The sequence below is a fragment of the Schistocerca serialis genome, chromosome 8 (assembly GCF_023864345.2).
Source record: "Schistocerca serialis cubense isolate TAMUIC-IGC-003099 chromosome 8, iqSchSeri2.2, whole genome shotgun sequence".
NCBI classification, from domain to species: domain Eukaryota; kingdom Metazoa; phylum Arthropoda; class Insecta; order Orthoptera; family Acrididae; genus Schistocerca; species Schistocerca serialis.
The window spans coordinates 624,332,603-624,354,785 of NC_064645.1; the positions used below are offsets into that span (position 1 = coordinate 624,332,603).

A 22,183-nucleotide genomic window follows, 5' to 3' on the forward strand; every position below is an offset into this window, starting at 1 on the left:
GATGTACCGTGCACTATTCAGTGTCCCCTCGACGATCACCAGTGGTGTACGGCCAGTGTAGGAGATCGCTCCCCACACCATGATGCCGGGTGTTGGCCCTGTGTGCCTCGGTCGTATGCAGTCCTGATTGTGGCGCTTACCTGCACGGCGCCAAACACGCATACGACCATCATTGGCACCAAGGCAGAAGCGACTCTCATCGCTGAAGACGACACGTCTCCATTCGTCCCTCCATTCACGCCTGTCGCGACACCACTGGAGGCGGGCTGCACGATGTTGGGGCGTGAGCAGAAGACGGCCTAACGGTGTGCGGGACCGTAGCCCAGCTTCATGGAGACGGTTGCGAATGGTCCTCGCCGATACCCCAGGAGCAACAGTGTCCCTAATTTGCTGGGAAGTGGCGGTGCGGTCCCCTACGGCACTGCGTAGGATCCTACGGTCTTGGCGTGCATCCGTGCGTCGCTGCGGTCCGGTCCCAGGTCGACGGGCACGTGCACCTTCCGCCGACCACTGGCGACAACATCGATGTACTGTGGAGACCTCACGCCCCACGTGTTGAGCAATTCGGCGGTACGTCCACCCGGCCTCCCGCATGCCCACTATACGCCCTCGCTCAAAGTCTGTCAACTGCACATACGGTTCACGTCCACGCTGTCGCGGCATGCTACCAGTGTTAAAGACTGCGATGGAGCTCCGTATGCCACGGCAAACTGGCTGACACTGACGGCGGCGGTGCACAAATGCTGCGCAGCTAGCGCCATTCGACGGCCAACACCGCGGTTCCTGGTGTGTCCGCTGTGCCGTGCGTGTGATCATTGCTTGTACAGCCCTCTCGCAGTGTCCGGAGCAAGTATGGTGGGTCTGACACACCGGTGTCAATGTGTTCTTTTTTCCATTTCCAGGAGTGTATCTGTACAATGTTTGGTTCTTGTGCAATAAATAATTGAAAGTGTTCCTGGACTTTATGTACACCCTGTATTAACAGTATTACAATGTGAGAATTGTGCATCACTACAAACAGTACACAAAATGCATTCTTCAAACAGTTGTGCGTGAAACATTATTCTGCAGTTACAGAAAACGAAAGTGATTAAAAAAATCATTAAAGTCAGTCTTTCACATACATAACACCTCAATGAAGTGTTAAAAATCTTGAACGAAAGTACAATGGTAGGGACGTTTTCCTCTGCTGCTTCCGACACCTCTATTTTTATTGCTCAATTATCAACAGATACGCAACATATGAGCAGGGAGAAAATGTAGTGGCTTGCATTAGATCTTTCACTGGAGTAATTGATTTTGGTGATTTGACCGTAGCACAAGAAAAACAAACATTTACTGGGCCTCCTATAGGACCCCAATAAGAGCTTGAGGTTCCAAGACATTAAAGCACCCAGCCGTACAATGCAGTCATGGTGTGACACGTCACAGGGTAGACCACAAAATTTAGTTCCGATGTCATTCGAGAAAATGATCTTTGACAGCTTACACAGTCTGTCCGAAACAGTAGTTTGCCCTTCCATAAGACCAATTATGGAACATTTCATTTGCTCAGGAATCAAGGCAGACTGCAAGAAAAGGTCACACACCTGCATTCCATGCCACTGTAGCAAAACCTGACACTATGCATTCCCACCACACAGCACATTTAAAGTACAAAAAGGACATTGCCAGCATCTTCACTTGGATTTAGTCGTCTCTTTGCCGGAATCCAATGGCTATAAGTACATGTTATTGGCTACTGACCATACAACTCATTGTGTAGGGACCTCTACACTATACATTATAATGGCAGAACCCCCGTACAGGCATTCTTAGATTGTGTGTCTCTCGCTTAGGATGCCCATTGTCCATTACAACTGATCAAGGACATCAATTCGAGTCGCTCTGCTTTGCACAACTGCTCAAATTGAGTGATATGCAACGCTTTCATACAATTGCTTACCATGCACAAAGAAGCAGATGGCACTGCACCCTCAAGGTCGCTTTGATGTGCAATGATGCACAAAGGACTGATGTATTGCTGGGTGCCTGCGCTGCATACATGGATGACCCGAAGTCCTCTCTCTAAGAGGTTATATAAGTTGAACGACTCACACTGCTGGCAGACTTCTTCTTATCTTAGTCACCAGTTCCAACATTAAACTTAATGCCTTTGGTGCACAATGTTAAACAGCCCATCGCTACTATCTGCACCCCAGCCCTCCCTCATTCACGTAGTATATGGCCAGTTTTTGTGCAGACAGAACTATGTGACTGCATCCACATCACGCTACATGATGACACAGTTTGTACAGCATTATAGCATCCGTATTCCAAGCCCTACAAACTCCTCCAACATGGGGAACAGACATTTTCAATCCTAGTCAAAGGCAAACCATCGACACTATCAATCCAATGCCTCAAGAGACTACATGTCAGAATAGGACCTACCTCTTACTTACCCTGTCACTCCACAGTGCTCCACACTGGAATAGGCCGGTGGGGAGGGGGTATTTTGTGACGGCACCGACTGCCGACATCGACAGCGAATGTCAATATCAACGCAATAAACAATGAACAAATGTAACTTCCTGACAGATTAAAACTATGTGCCAGACCGAGACTGGAACTCGGGACCTTTGCCTTTCATAGGCAAGTGCTCTACTGTCTGAACTACCCAAGCACGACTCACGACCTGTCCACACACAGCTTTAATCTGCCAGGAAGTTTCATATCAGCGCACATTCCACAGCAGAGTGGAAATTTGATTCTGGAATAAATAACTGAGTCTGCTTCGAAATGACTGTCTTTGTTGTGCTGTTCCGCCATTGTTCTCGCGTCTGATGATAAGGTGTAAAGTGTGCTCTAATTGCGTTGTGTGTACAACAAAATAATTTTTAATGTGAATATAAGACTATTTGTTCCATGTCATTACGATTTATCGTGCAAAATGATCCGTGGAACATGAAAGTAATTAACAAGAAGCGCCGATCGAACTCCCACTGACGCCTCTCCCGAAGGTCGTCTCCTGTACCGATTTAGAGAATCGAATTGTCTCTCGACTATTAAGTGAATGTCGATCCATCGATATCTGTCATCCGATCCGAAGCAGACGTTACCGCGTGTGCGAGTGTGATGATGTGATGTGGGATATAGGAGGTGTTTTTGTGGTTGTGTCCAGCATTGTTTGTATTTGATATCACTTCATCGTGATAATAAAAGTGCCGAGCGGATGATAGCTACTGAGAAAGTAAACAAAACTTCCTATTGTGTGATATGGAACAAAGACTAGACGCTAAACATGGGGTAAACAAATGTATTCTGCAATGAAAAACGTCAACCAGAAGAGGAACAATACTCGAAATGATTTTAAAGGTATGTTGTACAAAAATCACCTGCAAATTATTCTTGATACAATACATCTCCGCTGCCGCGGGTTAAATGTAAGAACCACGAAAGCTTTCGTCACTGTTCAGGCTACCGCATGATACCTACACTCCTTCCCAGATTACTGTATTTTTACAAAGACTGTCAGCTGCTGCCACCGAGTTTCCAGTCGGTTTCTTTGTACCAAATTGAACCTAAGAATTTACGTATCAGGTAACAGCCGCAATTTGCTCAAAACTAGTGATTAACATTTATTATGTATATCAGTATACGCATAGACAGAACAAAATTTTTAGTAAGCCCTAATGCCTAAGCACAACATTGCAAATGGAGACATGTGTTTTATTGCTACGCACGTATTTCGCATAAGTCAGGTATATATACTATTAATTTCACTTAAATTGTAACTTTATCTACTAGCCTATAAATCGTCAGGTTCTGAATTGTGCACATTACATTGTAAGCAATGTTTACGACATTTTTGTTGTTACATGTGTTTAACATAACAGACACATACATTTTCTCACACATTATGGACGAGTGAACAGCATTTTTAACCTTGGGAGTCTTGAATGTCATGAGTTTGCTTACAAATCTTTCACTCCCTATGTTATGTGAGTAGTTTCCGAAATTTGTAATCACTGAGTTTCTTATGTGAATGTAAAAGTAGCTTAGACAAAATCACGCTGGTGTTGGAAACATGTACCTTCCTTTGGCCTAAGAACTAGCTCATCTAGCCAGTGACAGGAAGGTTTTTAGTCCAAGATTAAACCTGCACTTTGACCATTTCATTTAAACATACAGGCAGCGTTCATAGTAGGAAATTAAAACCACACCATCAGGCAGTAACTGTAATTTATTTATTACTTCTTACGTCAATTAATAGTTAAATGTATGCCATTTACTAATGTGTAAGTCATTGTCCATTGCGTGGATTACTTTTTGAATATGACTCATGTCAAATGATGCCCCCTCTGCACAACACATTCATCTAGGCAGTGTTGGAAGCCTTCCATTTCTCGGCGTAACGTATTCCTTGGGACATTGCTGATGGCAGTTCTGATGCGATCCTTCAACTCGGGAATGGTGGCACAACATGTTTGGAACACTTCTTACTTCAGGTAGCTCCAATGGAAAAAGTCTGCACATGAAAGGTCAGGTGAGCGAGGAGGCCAGGAAATGTCTGATACAAGAAATCCATGCAAATTCTTGCTCTATGCGAGGTTGCTCCGTCTTGTTGAAACCATAATTTTTCCACACCCACATCGACCATACCTAATTGGGGAAGTCTTGCTGCATCTCTTAGGTAGCGTTCACTGGTGACAGTTACAGCCACACCACTGTCTTCTTCAAAGGAGTAAGAGCCAATAATCCCAAAGGAAGCAACTCCACACCACACTGTGACACGAGAACCGTGCAAGGGCTTGATGTGCAGTTCACACGGACTTACATCACTCCAATAATGCCTATTCTGTTTGTTCACTGAACCACATAACTCAAAATGAGCTCCATCTTACATCAGGATGGTGTGCAACATTTGTGGATTTTGGCAAAGGAGATCACGCATGATTAAGCAGGATGTTTCGTGTGAAACCCAATCGCGAGGCCTAATTTCCTGAACAATCTGCAGCTTATATGGGTGAAAATGGAGATCTTTGTGCAACATTCGTAAATACAGAAGTGTCCAATTCCCCCTGTCTGCTTTGACCCATCACATCACAAATATGGTGTAAACGACCATACACTACGACTCCAATATGTCGCCTATGACGTCAATACGTAAACATGACCACAAACATGAAAATATATTGAAAAACCAACACACACACATTCCACAAAAAACCTCATGAAACTAACGGGACAAGCGTGGAAAATGGGGGGTTTTTGGGTGGGGACAAAGTAAATATAAGCAGATTTAGACACACATCACCATACCAAACCATGCAAAATGACGAAAAAAACCGACAACACAAAACTCCCCACATTCCATCAATCACAATATCCTCTGGAATCGGACACTTCCCTTGATCTGTATAGCTCAGCAGCAGCTCTCGAACCCACAAATTGGAATCGAACATTTCCCTTGACCTATATAGCTCAACAGCAACTCCCGATACTGGAACACCCACAGCCACAACTACACATTGGAATCGAACACTTCCCTTGACCTATATAGGTCAACAGAAACTCCCGATACCAAATCATAAAACCCAAAACTACACCCACGTCCACAATCGTCACTACTCAAAAAACACAATAAACCAACAGAATTGGAATCAAACACTTCATTGACCTGTTATCCTTACATCATCTCCACATATAGCCATCCCTGGTCCAAGACGCTGGAAATTCAGTAAGCCGCATCTCTTCACGACACACTGAACACTTCACAACTTCATCCAAAAATCCAAATAGTTGAAGAAATTTTATTAGAGACAACGCACTGTCCCCCATCATTGCCGACAACCGAAATCTGTTGACCTTGTCAAGTCGTATCCATATCTACCAAAGACATAAAAAAAGCAGTTTACCAAAATTCACACACGACGAACAGAAAAAAACTATAGTAATATTGTAATATTGACATAACAAAACCAAAATCGTTAACTCCCTGAAAAATATTCCGTTGAAAGTACAGTCACTGCTGATACCACACACGTGCAATGCTAACACACAGCACACAAACACACTACCAGAGAGCACCACCGATCACATCAAAACGACACCTACAAACATGCAACTCTCAGAAACTAAAGTCCACTCCATTGTGACGTCACACACCACAACAGTCTTACGTCATGGGTCAAAGCTGACGGGTGGGATCGGTTGCTTTGGTCAACCACAATATTCTCCTGAATGAGCGACTGGGCATATGCACAGTTTGCGCATGACGGCGAGCAGATCTTTTTGGGTTATGCAAGAGTGCAGCACGAGCATTTTCCACGGCTTCTGGTATTCGCACAGTTCTTCCATTTCTTCCCGGTTTGCTATTGCAGACAGAACCTGTTGTTCGCAATGCATGTACCCACCTCACAACGGTCTGTTCATTTGGAACTTTCCCATGACTTCCCAAGTTGAAATGTTGCCGAAATAGATGCTGGGTAGCAATAACAGAGTGGTTATTCTTGAAATAACTTTCAACAGCAAAGGCATGATGCTGTGCACTCCACCACTCCATATCACTGTCACACTTGAAATGGCAGCTCATTAGTACACGAATGCGGCACGAGCTGGCGCGCATTCCTGCAGTATGTCATTGTACTACACAAGTCAAATTACGCTTTGAACGCTTCCGCACTGTGTACTATCGTTGAAAGTCATTTTAGATATTGTATACATTCTGCGTCCAAATGCAGATAGAAGGGATAATAAAACAATGGAAAATCCAGGTTGGAATGTCAACAACATTACGATTAGGACAGGCGAGTAGCAATCTATCCTGATCATAATATTGTCGACAGTTCTTTATACGATATTTTCAGTACTCCAAAGAGCACGCCATGTGGATTTTTACCACTTAATATCTCACCCAAACTCTTCAACTTCAATGTCCATCTGCATTCAAAATCATATTACAAATAAAATGGATATCATGGGCAGCACCAACTTGAACATCTGTCTTGTAAAGCACTAACAATCCACAGAAACACTTCTAGCTTCAAACTGTCACTGACATTTGGCCACTGTCAGATGACTAGCAGATATAGTTGAAGTTGGAATGGAAAACTTCTGGCCGACTACTTGTTCTGCACCGTCATTCAGTACGAAAAATACTGAATCAGCAAAAAATATCATATTCCTTCCATCAGAATTGCGACAGTGCTTGACAGATGTTAATCGGAAGAATTGGTCTTCCATCATAGAGCCTCTTGACAGATACATGTTTGCTTTGTAGTCATATCATCCTGAAATCAGCACCAAACTGTATCCACTGACTTGGGAAACACAGTAATACATTTCAGTTGCTCTGCATTTAGGAGAGGGTTTTGTCATAATGTGTTGACAATTCATTATTTTTGACCTATGTTATTACATGTCAAAGTCCAGTTTGCACACAGTTGTTGGGTTCTTGTAGTATTTTCATGACACATCTTTGTTCTGTTATTAAAATCAAACTGAATTCTGCATGGACCTACCATGAAGAATTTTCAGGCCATCAATATTTATTCTTTTTATGTTTTCCAGAAGTCAGAAATGCTACTTCAGAGTCTACTCACTTGATGGGGTAATGGCAGATGTTACAACAGAATTTGTAGGTTGCTACCAGTTCGTATAAATTTTAGCATATGGAATGACTCCTTACCCTCTCCCTTAAAACCCACTTCCTTTCGCTTTTCCCTCTCCTTCCCTCTTTCCTGATGAAGCAACCTTGGCTTGCGAAAGCTTGAAATTTGTGTGTGTGTTTGTGTGTTTTTTATTGTCTCCTATCAACATACCAACGCTTTCGTTTGGTAAGTTACAGCATCTTTGTTTGCTCCCCTTACATGAGCCAGTTGTGAGTTTCTAGCAGAATCATGCTTATATATGAAATATAGGTACAGTTCTATGTCTGAGCTGAAACAGACATCACCTGAGATTTGTTGTGATGATGTACTATACAGCTATAGATTGCCCCACATTCATTGCCTGTGAATTTCTCGCTTCAGTGTTTCCTCTAGGCATGTGCTATTTGATAACAAGTTTGTACCCTTCTTTTGGAACTGTGAAGAGTATATGTTTGAAATCTTTCATGTAATTTACATTGCCCGCTCTTGCATGTATCAGCCAGAGTTGATAATTTCTCTGCAGCTCTCCTGGGCAGTCCTTCATTGGAAAACCAATGTGTCCACTTTGTGCTTCACTATCAGTACATCTCAAACTGGAGAAGACCAAAGTGATGGGAATCAGAAAGTGCTGAAGTTCTGTCAAAATATAGTTGGAAGGAAATACATTGAAACAAATAAAAATAGAAAGATGCTTGGGATGTTTGGTGATAGGAAATGGAAGCTGTTTGGAGGAAATAAGAAGTAAAATAACAATGGATAAAAGGTGTATTGAAAAGGTGAATGATTTATTGAGAGCAGAAAGGATTTTGATAGAGCTGAGAAAGGAATTCGCTGAGTGTCTTATTATACAGCAAGAAAAGAAGAAATAGTTGTATTGTTTTGGTATATGCTAGTAGAGTGAAATGCTTAAAGTGAAATGTATTGACAAGAATGAGGAGCAAATAAGCACCCCAAAGGCTGCAAGAGGGAAGAATACAAATGGATTTGATAAGAATGAGGATATATATTTTGAGGAAATTGCCATCTATAAAGAAGCAAAGATTTGCAGGAAAGAGAGGAAGAGGAAGGACACTTGGAATGGCAGATGACATTAAAAATGGACAAAGTTACTAGCAGATTAAGGAAGAGAGAAAGGACTTCGGAAATTGGCTAGTGTCCAGTCAACAACTTGGTTCAAGACTGTTATACCAAAGAAGAAACCTCTCAAATCTTTCCATGTATTTCTTTTTATTTGTATTCAAAGTTGGTATTTATGAGTCAAAAGGACGTATTGCTATCATAATACTTAATAATTTACTTCCATAAATCCATACTTCTCCTGCTGGTCAGCAATTGCATCGTCTTCATTGGCACACTATCTGCATTCTTTCTTTTTTTCAGGATTGTTTTTACAAATCATATTACTTAAATGGTTGTTGGGATCTTCATTCTAAGTGCCTATATGATTCAAATACTTGCGGTAGTCTTCCTTACACATTGTTGTGACTTCTGAGTAGTGGAAATTTGTCCTTCTTGTCATAACTATTTGCTATGTCCATAAGGGTGCAACCATTATTTGCAAATTGTTTCCTACCTCATAAGCAACACTAGGTCATTGCCTGTACTTATTAGTCTTCACAACTCTCTAGCTCTCCTTTCTAAGGCTTCCTTTGCCGGCCATTCCCCCTGTGGATTAAATGAGATGGGTCAGGTTATTCTTATGTGAAAACTTTTAATCTCTCTGTAATCAAGATACGTCTGCATTTTCTTTCCCAAATACAAATTAAAATGAGCCTGTCATTCTTCCAGTATTGCAGTTTTCTCAGACAATTCTCTATAGGTTCTTCATTTTAACACTACTGAATGATTCTTGTACTCAGAAGAGCTAATACCGTTTTTCTCTGAATGTTATAACAGTTCCAGAGGTGATTTTGATCATTCTTGTTACATATATATTGTCCCACTTGATCGACTGAAATCAAATTGATGTTTCCCTTGATGCTAATGTAATCGCTAATTCTAATTGCCTTTAGTATATGAGAAATTGTACAATTTAGATTGATCATTCTGTTGTTAGTACATTTCCTAATATTCTAATTTTTACTGTTGTTCATTCATAGAACACTTTTGAAGCTTTTCATTATAATTGTGAATTCTTTGGATTACTCTAGGTTGGCTGTAACTTTAAGTTTTTTATTCATTTTTGTATTGTTGTACAGTTTTGTCCGTAATCCTTTTGTCCTTAACACCATTTTCAAGTGTCATGTTAAATGTTTTTCATAGAACAATGTTAGATCTTCAAAACATCATTTTTAGATGAAGTTAAAATCAATGACCTAAGCGAACATAAATTATGCTAGATGTAATAACTTACTAGATACAGGAATTCAAAGGTGAGGACTAGTTTCGAAATCTGTAATAATTTATGTTATTGTGAGATGTACCCTAAATTGTGAGCCACATTCAGAATCTGATATTAACAGAATTGGTTTCAGTAACTACATGAGTAAGACCATAAACAATCTATCATCCTAGATGAAAGAATACTGCCAAACTGTGGGTATAGGTCAACCAAGCAAATCAGTTGCCAAACGTTATCCGTGTTATAATGTGGTTGATTTAAATAGATTCTTCATAGCATGTACAAAATGAATTTTCCCTCAAGTCATGCTCTTCTGAACTCTGCATGTGTGAACTCTGCATGCAACATATCCTTTGTTCCCACAACCTCCCTGACCTCACTCTTTGATGGTTCTTACGTTCATCCAGTCTTCTTCCACCCCATCCTGTTCCCACCCTGTTCTGTCTTCCTCTGTCTCCTATTGCTTTTCCACTTTTGTAACATTTTGTTATCTAATTATCTCAATTTTTCTTCTATGGAAACTCCCATCACCCTCCTGCACTTCACTTGCTGTAACCTAGAGCAAATATATACTTTTACTGCTACAGTATGTTCTCACCATCAAACATTAATACAATTTAAATTGTTGGATCCTTGTATCTGGGAAAACTTTTTTTCCAGAAAATAAGTGAAGTAGAAGGGATTGTCTCTTGAAGTATGAAAAGTTCAGTGTTTGCACTAGAATGCTATCAGTGAGATTTGATGATTCCATGAGCAAATTCAGAGATTTTACGCATGGTACCACAGATATCCTGATGAAATATTTTGCAGTTTGTCTCATGTAGCCAAGCACTGCTAACAGAGTCAGGGACCCTTGGCAATACAGCAGCTGAGACAATGAATTTGGCGGAGTCTAGTGATATTTTAAAAAGTCTGGTGGCAGTGGCAGTTAGGAGACTGACATAGTGATGATCTGTTACCAAAAGAGAGATTGACTCCCACTTGCTCTGTGACCAGTTATACTGCTGTCTTCATAGTTTTAGGTAGTCAACTTGAGTAACCAGCATTCACATGTCACAGTTACTGCCACTTGTGAAAGAGCCACTATACCAACAATATTCGTAGGCTCTGCCATTGGTACATCTTCATCTGTCAATGGCAAAGATATGAAATTCCTGTTTTTTCATTGCTGCTCCTAGCAGTTTTTTCAACTTGCTCCTCCTGGCACCTTATGACACTACCACTGGGAATTAATGTTAATAATGGAGAATAAGTTATGGTTAACCTCTTGATTAGCTACATTACCTGCTGTATGAAACAATCTGTGGGCAATGTCGCTCACTGTTCACGTAGAGGTAGCCACACATAGCTGTTTTAAATCCTTGGTGTCCATGCTGCAACTTTTTGTGGATTCATGAAACTCCAAACTCTACAGTAGTGCAAGTTCCTGAAAAATTAATTCATGCAACACACTTGGATTTCAATGTTATTGTTTGTTTATTGGGAGTTACCGAATATATCACAAACATTGTCTTATTGTTAATTGAGTGGATGTAATGCATCTTTATTTCTTCCCAAACCAACAAAGCTCCACAATTTTTCATGCAAATAATCATGCTCCCTGATTTGCTCACTTGGTGCAACTTACAGTGGGCTGGCTTGTTACACTATTTTGGGATAGGTCCATAAGTAACCACCAGGTGAAATAAAATGCCTGAAAGCTTGCTGCTCTCCATGAAGGTGACAAGTTGAGTTGGAGACACATACAATGAAAAGGCAGTTGAAAATTAAGCTTTCTGCCAAAGCTTTCATCAGATTCCCCCCTCCAATGCCCCTGATGAAGGCTTTATCCGAAAGCTTAATGTTAACAGTCTTTTCATAATGCCTATCTTCTGCAGTTCAGTGTGTCATCTTTATGGTGAGTAGCAATCTGTGCTCTCCACAACTGTTGATATTCCAACTGGACTTCTGTAATGATTAATCTTTATTCAGTAATAACAGTTACAAGAGGATGTGTGTGGATTTTGTGTGTCCCTATAATTCCTACCAGTTTCCTTACACTCTATCATATATTTTAAGTGTTATTTTATTATCTTTATCATCTTTGGCCATTCAAGCAAGACAGCCTTTGCAAAGCAAATGTGCATTATGGCATTTAAATGGGGTTTTCCAGCACTGAGCATACCACTCGCTTATCCTCTCATGATACCTACTACTATCATGAATTTGGTTCTGACATTGTACATTGTACTCTTGTTTGGAAAGAACAGGTGCACAGCAGAGAAATTATCTGTGTGTGGAGAGAAGAGTATGATATTCGGCAGCAGTATTTTAGACTTCTGCAAGAATGTAAGGCAGTTGGGGTGAGTACGTAGACAGTTTGTCAACCTCACTGACAGCTCAGGTGTTTGGTACCTTTGGGACTCACACCACCAGCCTTGCCCAGAATAAATATAATATCACAATCCTCCCTCTCCCCTCCATTTTGTCCCCGCCTCACTCTACGTCACAGCTGTTCGTGTCCCCTACCACCCAGCCTATTCAGATTGGTGTGTGTGTGTGTGTGTGTGTGTGTGTGTGTGTGAGAGAGAGAGAGAGAGAGAGAGAGAGAGAGAGAGAGAGAGAGAAGGATTTCATCCGAAAGTAAAGCAATTTTCCGTTTCTACACATGTTACTCTTTAACAAATTTATATTTTTCTTTCAGCTCCTGTTCTGAATGACTGCGTGAAATATGTTGAAGAAAGAACTTTTGTCTGTCATCCAGGAAGGACAGACAAAGCACATTTTTATTCTTCTAGGCCTAAACATCATATGCTATTGTGTTCTCCTGTCATGGTGCTCAAGTACTCAGAGCATGGGTATGTACATGTTATGGTACAGCATTCTCATGTGTTCTGTAGATGATTGGTAAATGGGATGAATGAGTCACCTGTAATTCTGCAACTTGGCTGAATAGCTGAGCATATTCATGCACTGTTATAAAGTAGATAAGTAGAGCTGTGAAACTGGCTAAGATGTATTGCAAAGTATTAATTGCAGTAAGTAATAATACTGATATTAAAAACTGTAAGTATTAGACATAGACTGTGTTACATCAGTATTATAGAAGAAAAAAATGAAAGTCTATGATGATATTGTAGTGTACTCTGTGTGTTGTAGAAAGCATAGAATGGATTCATGCTGTCGCATCAAAAAATGTGAACTGAAATCTGATTGTGATGTTCCAAGGGATTTCATACTTGGAGTACTACTTTTCGTAGTATGTATCAATTACTTACATCTGTCTGAGTATATCAATAGCTCCAAAACAGATTGGTTGCATTTCAGACCAAAAATGAATGGAAAGCTTTTGTGAATGTCACTTACCAACCTACGAGCTACTGCAGAATATATTTAGTACCAAAATGTCGGCCACTATAAGAATCTCTGATACATTTAGCCTGGTTTACTTCGTGTACTTTCATTCTTTGGTATGTGTCAGTAATATTTCAGGGCAGCTCACTTCATGCACCTAGAATGTTTTTTAGTCCAAAACTGTTTAACGAATTAAGGATTCTTATAATGTTACAACAATTGCAGCACACCTCATGTCATGAATTTGATGCTGATTGTGTACATTGTGTCCTTATTGGGAAGAAACAGCTGCACAATAAAGAAATTATCTGTTAATAGGGTATAGATTCTTCTGTATTACTGAGATAAGGATATGTTAATCTGCAGTATGTACTTTTAATAGGCTTGTGCAAAAATTTAAGGCAGTTAGTGCCAAACTGGGAGGCATTTCTCGTGACAAACTCCACATATTCTCTGCATGGCATGTAAGATGCATTTACTACAATTGTTCAAAATCTGATGTATCATACAAGTGATTAAACTGATAAGCACCCTCTGTGTAATTGGAAGCATTGACTGCTGAATAAGCACACCTCCAGCCTTGCTCATGTTTCCTTCTTAGTGCATTCCTCAATTAAAAAGATGATACAGCAGCTATTCAGTCTGAAAGTAGTTCCTGTCTTATTGTCCTACTATTGCTAAAGGATCCTCTGCAGTGATATTCTAGCAGAAGCTCTCTAATAACTCTCTTGAGATCTACAGTGATTTCGTTCCAGAAGTCCACTATTGCTTCCAATGCCTATTCAGATCGTGGACACATAATAGAACCTCTTACCAAAATCCAATTCCTTCTTCGCTTCTGACATCAACTGTATTGGAAATAACACAGAATATTACACAACAGATGACAGCACTTGGCAGCATCAACTTTATTTCCAATCCTTCTAACAAGCTACAAACACAAAGGTTCGTCATTTTGTAATCAAAGACTACAGAGATGCTCCTCCACATTCTCTCCACCCTGGTAAGTTGCCAGAGATATGACCAGCTGGATGGACTTTGTAACAGTTCTCTTATCTGTGCCCCCCCCTGCGGGTTTGGGGGTAAGAATAGGCCCGTGGTATTCCTGCCTGTCAGAAGAGGCGACTAAAAGGAGTCTCATGTGTTTCGGCCCTTATGTGATGGTCCCCTCTTGGGTTTGACCTCCATATTTCAAAATTAATCCGAAGAACGAGCCAATTGGGGAAGGGCGCCTTACTTGGTGCATTGTGTCCATCGGCATTGTGATCTTTAGCTCCCCTTTCTCATCATCACATTGCAGTCCCACCCAGTCTGCATGTCTTGGGTGAGAATAAGCTGTGCACTATGCAGTGTCGCTTCCTGCCCTGGTTGTAGCCCCCTGACACACAGGGATCACTCTGCTGATGCCTACGCCGCTAACTCCCCACATATGCCAAGGATTAGATGCCTGTCTCCCTGGGGCATCGGGACTCCCGGCAGTGGCCATCCTGCCAGGTGGCCCTAGCTGTGGCTGGGTGGCGCCTGTGGAGAGGGCCCTTGGTCAAAGTGGGTGGCATCAGGGCGGATGACACGCAATGAAGCGTGGCACATCTTCTCTTGCTAGTGGCCAGCCGCCAGTAGTCTCTAAGCGTTTGAGGGCTCACTTAAATGTGCAGAAGTATGACCCCAAATCATTCCCCTCCCTGGCCACACCTTGGGAGGAATGTAGGGCTTCAGAGTGACAGGATCTGTATTCTCCACATTATTTAGTTTGCAGCAGAACTGATGGGTACTCCTCTCTGGAAACCAAGCCTCTGTTTTATGTTGAGCAGCTGGAAGATAAGTTTGGGGAAGTGACAGCACTGTCCAAGATGCGCAATGGGTTGGTTTTGATTCAGGCGGAATCCCCAACCCAGTCCCGAGCATTATTCACGTGTGACAAGCTGGGTGATATCCCTGTTTCGGTCACTCCCCACAAAAGCCTCAATATTGTCCAGGGCATTATTTTTCATTGTGACCTCCTGTTACAGTCCAATGACGAGTTACATGCTGATTTAGAATGGTGGGGTGTTCATTTCGTCTGGTGTGCTTACAGGGGGCCAAAAGACAATAGGGTTGTTACTGGTGCCTTCATCTTGGCCTTTGAAGGTGATTCATTACCTGAAAAGCTCAAGGTGATAGTGTACTGCTGTGACATCAAACCCTACGACCCTCCCCCTATGCGGTGCTTTAAATGTTGAAAGTTTGGGCACATGTCCTCCCGGTGCCTTTCCAGAGCCACATGTAGAGATTGCGGACGGCGCTTCACCCGAATACTCGATGTGTGCCTCCTTCCACCTGTGTGAACTGTGCACAGCATCACTCCCCCTGCTCGCAGGACTGCCCGGTACTCCAAAAGGAGTGTAAAATTATGGAGTAAAAGCCCCTGGGCAGGCTATCTTACTGTGAGGCTAAACTAAAATATGAAAAGCTACAGCCTGTTCCCATGGTATCTTCTTATGCCACTGCCATGACAGCGTCATCATCGATGATGCTGTTACGCCCACCATCTAAGGCTGCTCCTGTGGGTCCTCAGGGGCACCCATATTCCTCCCCCCTCCAGATGTCTGGGGGAAAGACGTCTCCTGCTCCTCCCAGAGATTCTACTTTGGGAGCATCGCCCGCCAAAAAGCCAGGGACACTGGTCCCCTCCCTCCCGCCAGAGAGGCAACAGTCTCCCCTGGCTCCTATCGTGCAGAAGGGGTCCCTTGGGACTCTACCTTCCACGATCCCCACCAGTGGCCCAGGGGACACCAGCCAGTGGCTGAAAGAGCCACTGGCTGCTGGTCTAAGGGCTTCAAGGTCTTTGTCTGTCCCTGAAATTACTTCTGAGAAGCCCTCCCAGCAAGCCCCTAAGGAGCAGCAAGAGGGCAAAACTTCAAAGAAAAAGTCCACTAAGAAACAGGAGCCTCTAGAGTCCTCTGTACCAGCACTCCCCCATGTCTCTGCGTCTGATGACGAGATGGAGATTCTGGCGTCCGCTGAGGACCTAGATCCCACTGACGCCTCGGATGCAATGGTACTGGATGCCAATACTCAGCAAGTGGCAACGGGTGCTGCTGAGGCCTAATTTGCCTCCTTGGTCACTCCATGCCGCCCCAGACGACAGAAAGCATCATTCTCCAGTGGAACTGCTGCAGTTTTTTCTCCTACCTGGCTGATTACCTCAACTCTTAAGCAGTACCCCTGCCTTTTGCATTGTCCTTTGGCAGACCTGGTTTCTTGTCATGTGGAACCCCACCCTTCGTGGCTACTACAAAAACCGTCCTGCCTGTGACAGACTGTCGGGTGGCGTATGTATTTTCGTCCTTACCTCTGTCTGTAGTGAACCTGTGCCCCTTCAAACACCTTTAGAAGCTGTGGCTGTCAGGGTAAGGACACCAAAGGAAATTATCATCTGTAACATCTACCTTCCTCCAGATGGTGAAGCACCACCCCATATTTTAGCTGCACTCATTTCGCAACTGCCCCCACCTTTTCTCCTTCTGGGTTATTTTAACGCCCATAATCCTTTATTGGGTGGAGCCAAGGTTAATGGCCGTGGCAAAGTTGTCTCAGCCTTTGCCTCCTAAACGCAGGTGCCCCCACACATTTCAGTGTGGCACATGGCACATATTCGGCCATTGATCAGTTTGCAGTCATGGTCTCCTCCCATGTATCCACTGGAAAGCACATGATGACTTATATGGTAGTGACCACTTTCTACTTTTCCTGCCCCTACTGCAGCATCCCTCATCTCGACGCCTGACCAGGTGGGTTCTTCCCAAGGCTGATTGGAACACCTTCACATCCGCTACCAACATAGTATATCCGTCGCATGCCACCATCGATGAAGTGATCCATATCATCACTAATACCATTGTCACTGCAGCTGAATCAGCAAGCTCTCGATCCTCCAGTTGCCCCTCTGAAATCATTGCCTTGGTGGTCACCTGAAATCGCTGCAGCCATTAGAGACCATAGCCGGGCCCTCCAATGACGTAAGTGTCATCCTTCCCAGGAGAACCTTATTGCCTTCATATGGCTCCAAGTGCAGGCTCGCCTCCTCATCAAACAAAAGGAGTAGGAGTGTTGGCAACATTACATCTCCACCATTTGAACAGGAATCTCCTGCTCTCAGGTTTGGACCAAGCTCTGCCTACTTTATGGCTACCAGAACCCAGCAGGAGTACCTGGCATTTCCAAAAATGGAGCTGTATCTGCCAATCCCAACGTAATAGCAGAACATCTTTTCGAGCATTATGCTTGCATCTCTGCATCGGCTATTTACCATCCCACCTTTCGTCTCCTCAAACAGAGGGTGGAGCGACACTGCCTCTCTTTTGCTCCGCGCCACCTTGAGCCTTACAATGCTCCTTTTAGTGAATGGGAATTCCTTAGTGGCCTTGCCGACTGTCCTGACACATCCCCTGGCCCAGATCACATCCATTCGCAAATGCTGAAACATCTGTCATCGGATTCCCAACACTGCCTCCTGGCTGTCTTCCATTGCATTTGGAGCGATGGCGAATTCCCATCACAGTGGCGGAAAAGTGTCATCATTCCAGTGCTAAAGCCCGGGAAGAACACACTAGATGTTGACAGCTATCGCCCCGTAAGCCTCACCAATGACCTGTGCAAGCTGCTGGAACATACGGTGAGCCAGTGGTTGTGTTGGCTCCTTGAGTCTCCGGACCTCCTGGCTCCGTCCCAGGGCGGTTTTTTGCCAAGGGTGCTCCACCAACAACAACTTGGTGTGCCTGGAGTCTGCGGGTGACAACACCTCATTGCCGTCTTTTTCGATCTCACGAAGGCCTATGATACTACTTGGCGACACCACATTCTCGCTACTCTGCATGAGTGGGGTCTTTGGGGCCCACTCCCAATTTTTATACAGAACTTTTTATTGTACCGCACTTTCAGAGTTTGCGTTGGTGCTTCCCATAGCACACCCCATACACAAGAGAATGGGGTCCTGCAGGGCTCTGTCCTGAGCGTCCCACGCTTTTTAATTGCCGTCAGTAGTCTTGCACTAGCAGTAGGATCGTCAGTCTCTCCCTTCCTATAAGCTGACGACTTTTGTATTTCTTTCTGCTCCTCTTCTACTGTTGCATCTGAACGCCGTCTGCAGGGAGCTATACAGAAGTCACAGTTGTAGGCTCTCAGTCACGGCTTCTAGTTTTCACCCGCCAAAACTTGTGTGATGCCTGTTGTCGTTGTACCGTCCACCCCCATTCAGAACTTCACCTCGATGACCAACTACTAGATAGGCTTACCGCTTTCTGGGACTGATCTTCGATGCCCGCTTAAGTTGGCTTCCCCATATTCATCAGCTTAAAGACAAGTGCTGGCGGCATCTTAATCTACTTCGATGCCTGAGCCCCACCGACTGGTGTGCTGATCATCGTACACTACTGCGGCTGTACCAAGTTGTTGTACAGTCCTGTGTGATTAAGGAAGCGTGGTGTATGGTTCAGCCGCCCCTTCTGTACTGAGTCTACTAGACCCTGTCCACTGCTGTGCAGTTTGCCTTGCTACGGGAGCCTTTCGATCTAGCCCCCTGAACAGCCTCCTTGTAGAAGCTGGCGTTCCTCCATTGTGGCTCTGGCGGCAAATATTACTCAAAAACTATACTGCCCACATCCATAGTTCACCTCGCCACCCAAATTACCGTTTTGTTTTTCCCAACACAGCGGTCCATCTCCCGCAACAGCAGCCCAGAACTGGGAATCCCTTCGCTGTCCATGTCTGGTCACTTCTTCATGACCTTGACACTTCTCCCCTACCACCTTTCCTGCAGACTCGCTTCCATACACCTCCATGGTCCATACCTCGGCCACAGCTTCGGTTGAACCTTTTGCTTGCCCCAAAGGCTCAGTCCCATCTGAGGTCCTTTGCCGGAATTTTCTCTCTTTGTTCTTGGCAAGTTTGGGGCCACAGAAATCATCTACACAGATGGACCACTGGTCAACAGTCTTGTTGGCTTTGCTTATGCTCATGTTGACCATACAGAACAATGCTCCTTGCTGGTTGGCTGCAGCATATTCACTGCAGAGCTGGTTGCCATCTATTGTGTTCTTGAACATATCCGCTCCTGCTCTGGTGAGTCCTTCGTCATTTGTATTGACTCCTTAAGCAGCCTACAAGCCCTCCCTGGTGCATCAGGACTCCCAGCGATGGCCATCCTGGCAGGTGGCCCTAGCTGCGGCTGGGTGGCGCCCATTGGGAGGGCTCTTGGTCGGAGTGGGTGGCATCAGGGCGGATGACACACAATTAAGCGTGGTACATAATCTCTTGTTGGTGGCCAGCCACCAGCAGTCTCTTTAAGTGTTCGAGGGCTCAATTTAATGCAAACACGTATGACCCCAAATCTTTACTCTCCCTGGCCACACCATGGGAGGAACGAAAGGCTAAGGTTGGCAGTGAAACTTATTCGCTCTGGTACCTAGTATGTACGAAAGCTGACAGGGAGTCTTTCATGACTATGAAGCCTCAGTTCTTTGTCGAGCATTTAGAGGACGAGTTTGGGGAGGTGGAGGGCTTGTCCAAAATGCGCTCTGGGTCAGTCTTAATAAAAACAGCATCCTCTGCCCAGTCATGGGCATTACTCACCTGTGATCAGTTGGGGATATTTCTGTTACCATCTCGCCCATAAGAGTTTAAGTATGGTCCAGGGTATTATATTCCACAGGCACCTTCTTTTGCAGTCTGATGATGAGCTGCGCGTGAATTTGGAGGGGCGAGGTGTTCATTTCGTCCGGTGCATTCATCGGGGTTCGAGGGATAATCAGGTTGCCACCTGTGCATTCATCTTGGCCTTTGAGGGTGATACATTGCCTGAGAAGGTCAAGATCCACTGTGACGTCAAGCCCTATATCCCTCCCCTGATGCGGTGCTTTAAGTGCTGGAAATCTGGCCATATGTCTTCCCGCTGTACTTCCAGTCCACATGTCGAGATTGCGGACGCCCATCACTTCCCAATACTCCATGTGCCCCACCTCCCATCTGTGTCAACTGCGGAGAACATCATTCACCTTGCTCGCCAGACTGCAGGCTTTTACAGAAAGAGTGGAAAATAATGGAATATAAGACCCTGGACTGACTGACCTACACTAATGCTAAGTGGAAGTTTGAATGCCTCCATCCTGTTCATATGACCTCCTCTTACGTCACTGCGACCACTGTTCTAGCCCCATCAGCCCCACCTACAACAGTCACCTCTCAGAGCCGGAAGACTACACCTGCCCCCTTGCTTGTGGGGGGCACTACCCTCCCTGTTGCTCCTGTGCCACTTACTTTGGGAGCAACACCCCCCGACCCATAGGGGCCATCCGTCCCCACTTCTAAGCCGGAGAAGCGTCTAACTTCTTTGGCTCCTCTCGCTCGCAAGGGGTCCCTTGGGTCCCTCCTTTCCCAGGTTTCCAACAGTGGGAAAGATGACACCCACCAGTGGCTGAAGTGCCCACAAGAAGCTGGTCCTCGGGCTTCACGATCCTCCTCCATCCCGGAGACTGAATCAGTGACACCCTCCCAGCCAGTGAAACCCAAGCAGCAGCGAGAAAAGTCCATGAAGGAGACGTCTAAGACCAAAGAACTTGTGGTGGTACCCACACCACCACTCCCTACAGGCTCTGTGTCTGAGGATGAAGTGGAGATTCTGGCATCTGCTGAGGACCCAGATCTCCCCGGACCCTCAGACACGGATGTCAATTGCACACATCCTCAGTTGGTGGCAGCAGGTGACCCAGTGGCGTAATCTGCCTCCTCGGTCCCTTCACACCTTTTTCGGCCACAGAACGTGTCATTCTCCAGTGGATTTGCAGCGGTTTTTTCCACCACCTTGCTGAGCTCCGACAACTTCTCAGCCTTCATCCTTTCTTCTGCATTGCTCTCCAGGAAACTTGTTTCCGGCGATGCAAACCACCGCCCTCCGTGGCTATTGGGGCTATTATAAGAATTGGGCAGCTTATGAGAGGGTGTCTGGTGGCATCTGCATCTATGTCCTTAACTCTCTTTACAGCGAGTGTGTACCTCTTCAAAAACCTTTAGAGGCTGTCACTGTTCGGGTGTGGATGCCTCAGGCTGTTACTGTCTGCAGTATCTATCTTCCACTGGATGGTGATGTCCCACAGCATGTATTGGCTGTGCTGATAGACCAACTGCCGCTACCTTTTCTGTTACTGGGCAATTTTAATGCCCATAACACTTTGTGGGGTGGCTTGGTGGCAACAGGGCAAGTCACTGTCATTGAGCAAGTGTTGGCACAGCTCGACCTTTCCCTCTTAAATAATGGTGCCTCCACACATTTCAGTGTGGTGTATGACATGTATTCAGACATCAACCTTTCAGTCTGCAGCCCTAGCTTTCTACCATCTGTCTAATGGAGTGTGCATGGCGACTTGTGCGGTAGTGACCACATTCCGATCTCTCGGTCACTGCTGCAGCGTCACTCTTCTGGGTGCCCCTCCAGATGGGCTATGAATAAGGCTGCCTGGGACTTGTTTGCCTCCATTGCCACTATTGAGCCTCTTTCTAATAACGCCATTGATGTGGTGGTTCACACAATCACCAGCGGCATCGTTTCTGCCGCAGAACCTGCAATTCCCTGTTCTTCCGGGTCCCCCCAGCAGAGGACTGTCCCTTGGTGGACACTTGAGATCACTGGGGCGATTAGAGATCACAGGCGGGCCCTCCAACATCATAAGTGGCACCCATCAATTGAACACCTCATTGCCTTTAAACAGCCCTGTGCCCAAGCCTGATGCCTTATTCACTGACGCAAGCAGGAGTGCTAGGAAAGGTATGTCTCGACCAGTGGCATCCGTACCTCTCCATCGCAGGTTTGGGCCAAGATCAGGTGGCTCTATGGCTATCGGAC

General features: G+C 44.5%; 1 protein-coding gene across 1 annotated transcript in view; it reads left to right on the plus strand.

Moving 5' to 3' along the window:
- The first annotated feature begins 3,095 nt into the window (after positions 1 to 3,095).
- Positions 3,096 to 22,183, plus strand: part of LOC126416460 (zinc transporter 6-A-like) — a 108,605-nt gene continuing 89,517 nt past the window's right edge. Inside the window, exons 1-2 of the mRNA XM_050084195.1 lie at positions 3,096 to 3,357; positions 12,659 to 12,812. Coding sequence (XP_049940152.1) covers positions 12,686 to 12,812 — 127 coding nt within the window. The 5' untranslated portion in view covers positions 3,096 to 3,357; positions 12,659 to 12,685. The remainder of the gene's footprint in view (positions 3,358 to 12,658; positions 12,813 to 22,183) is intronic.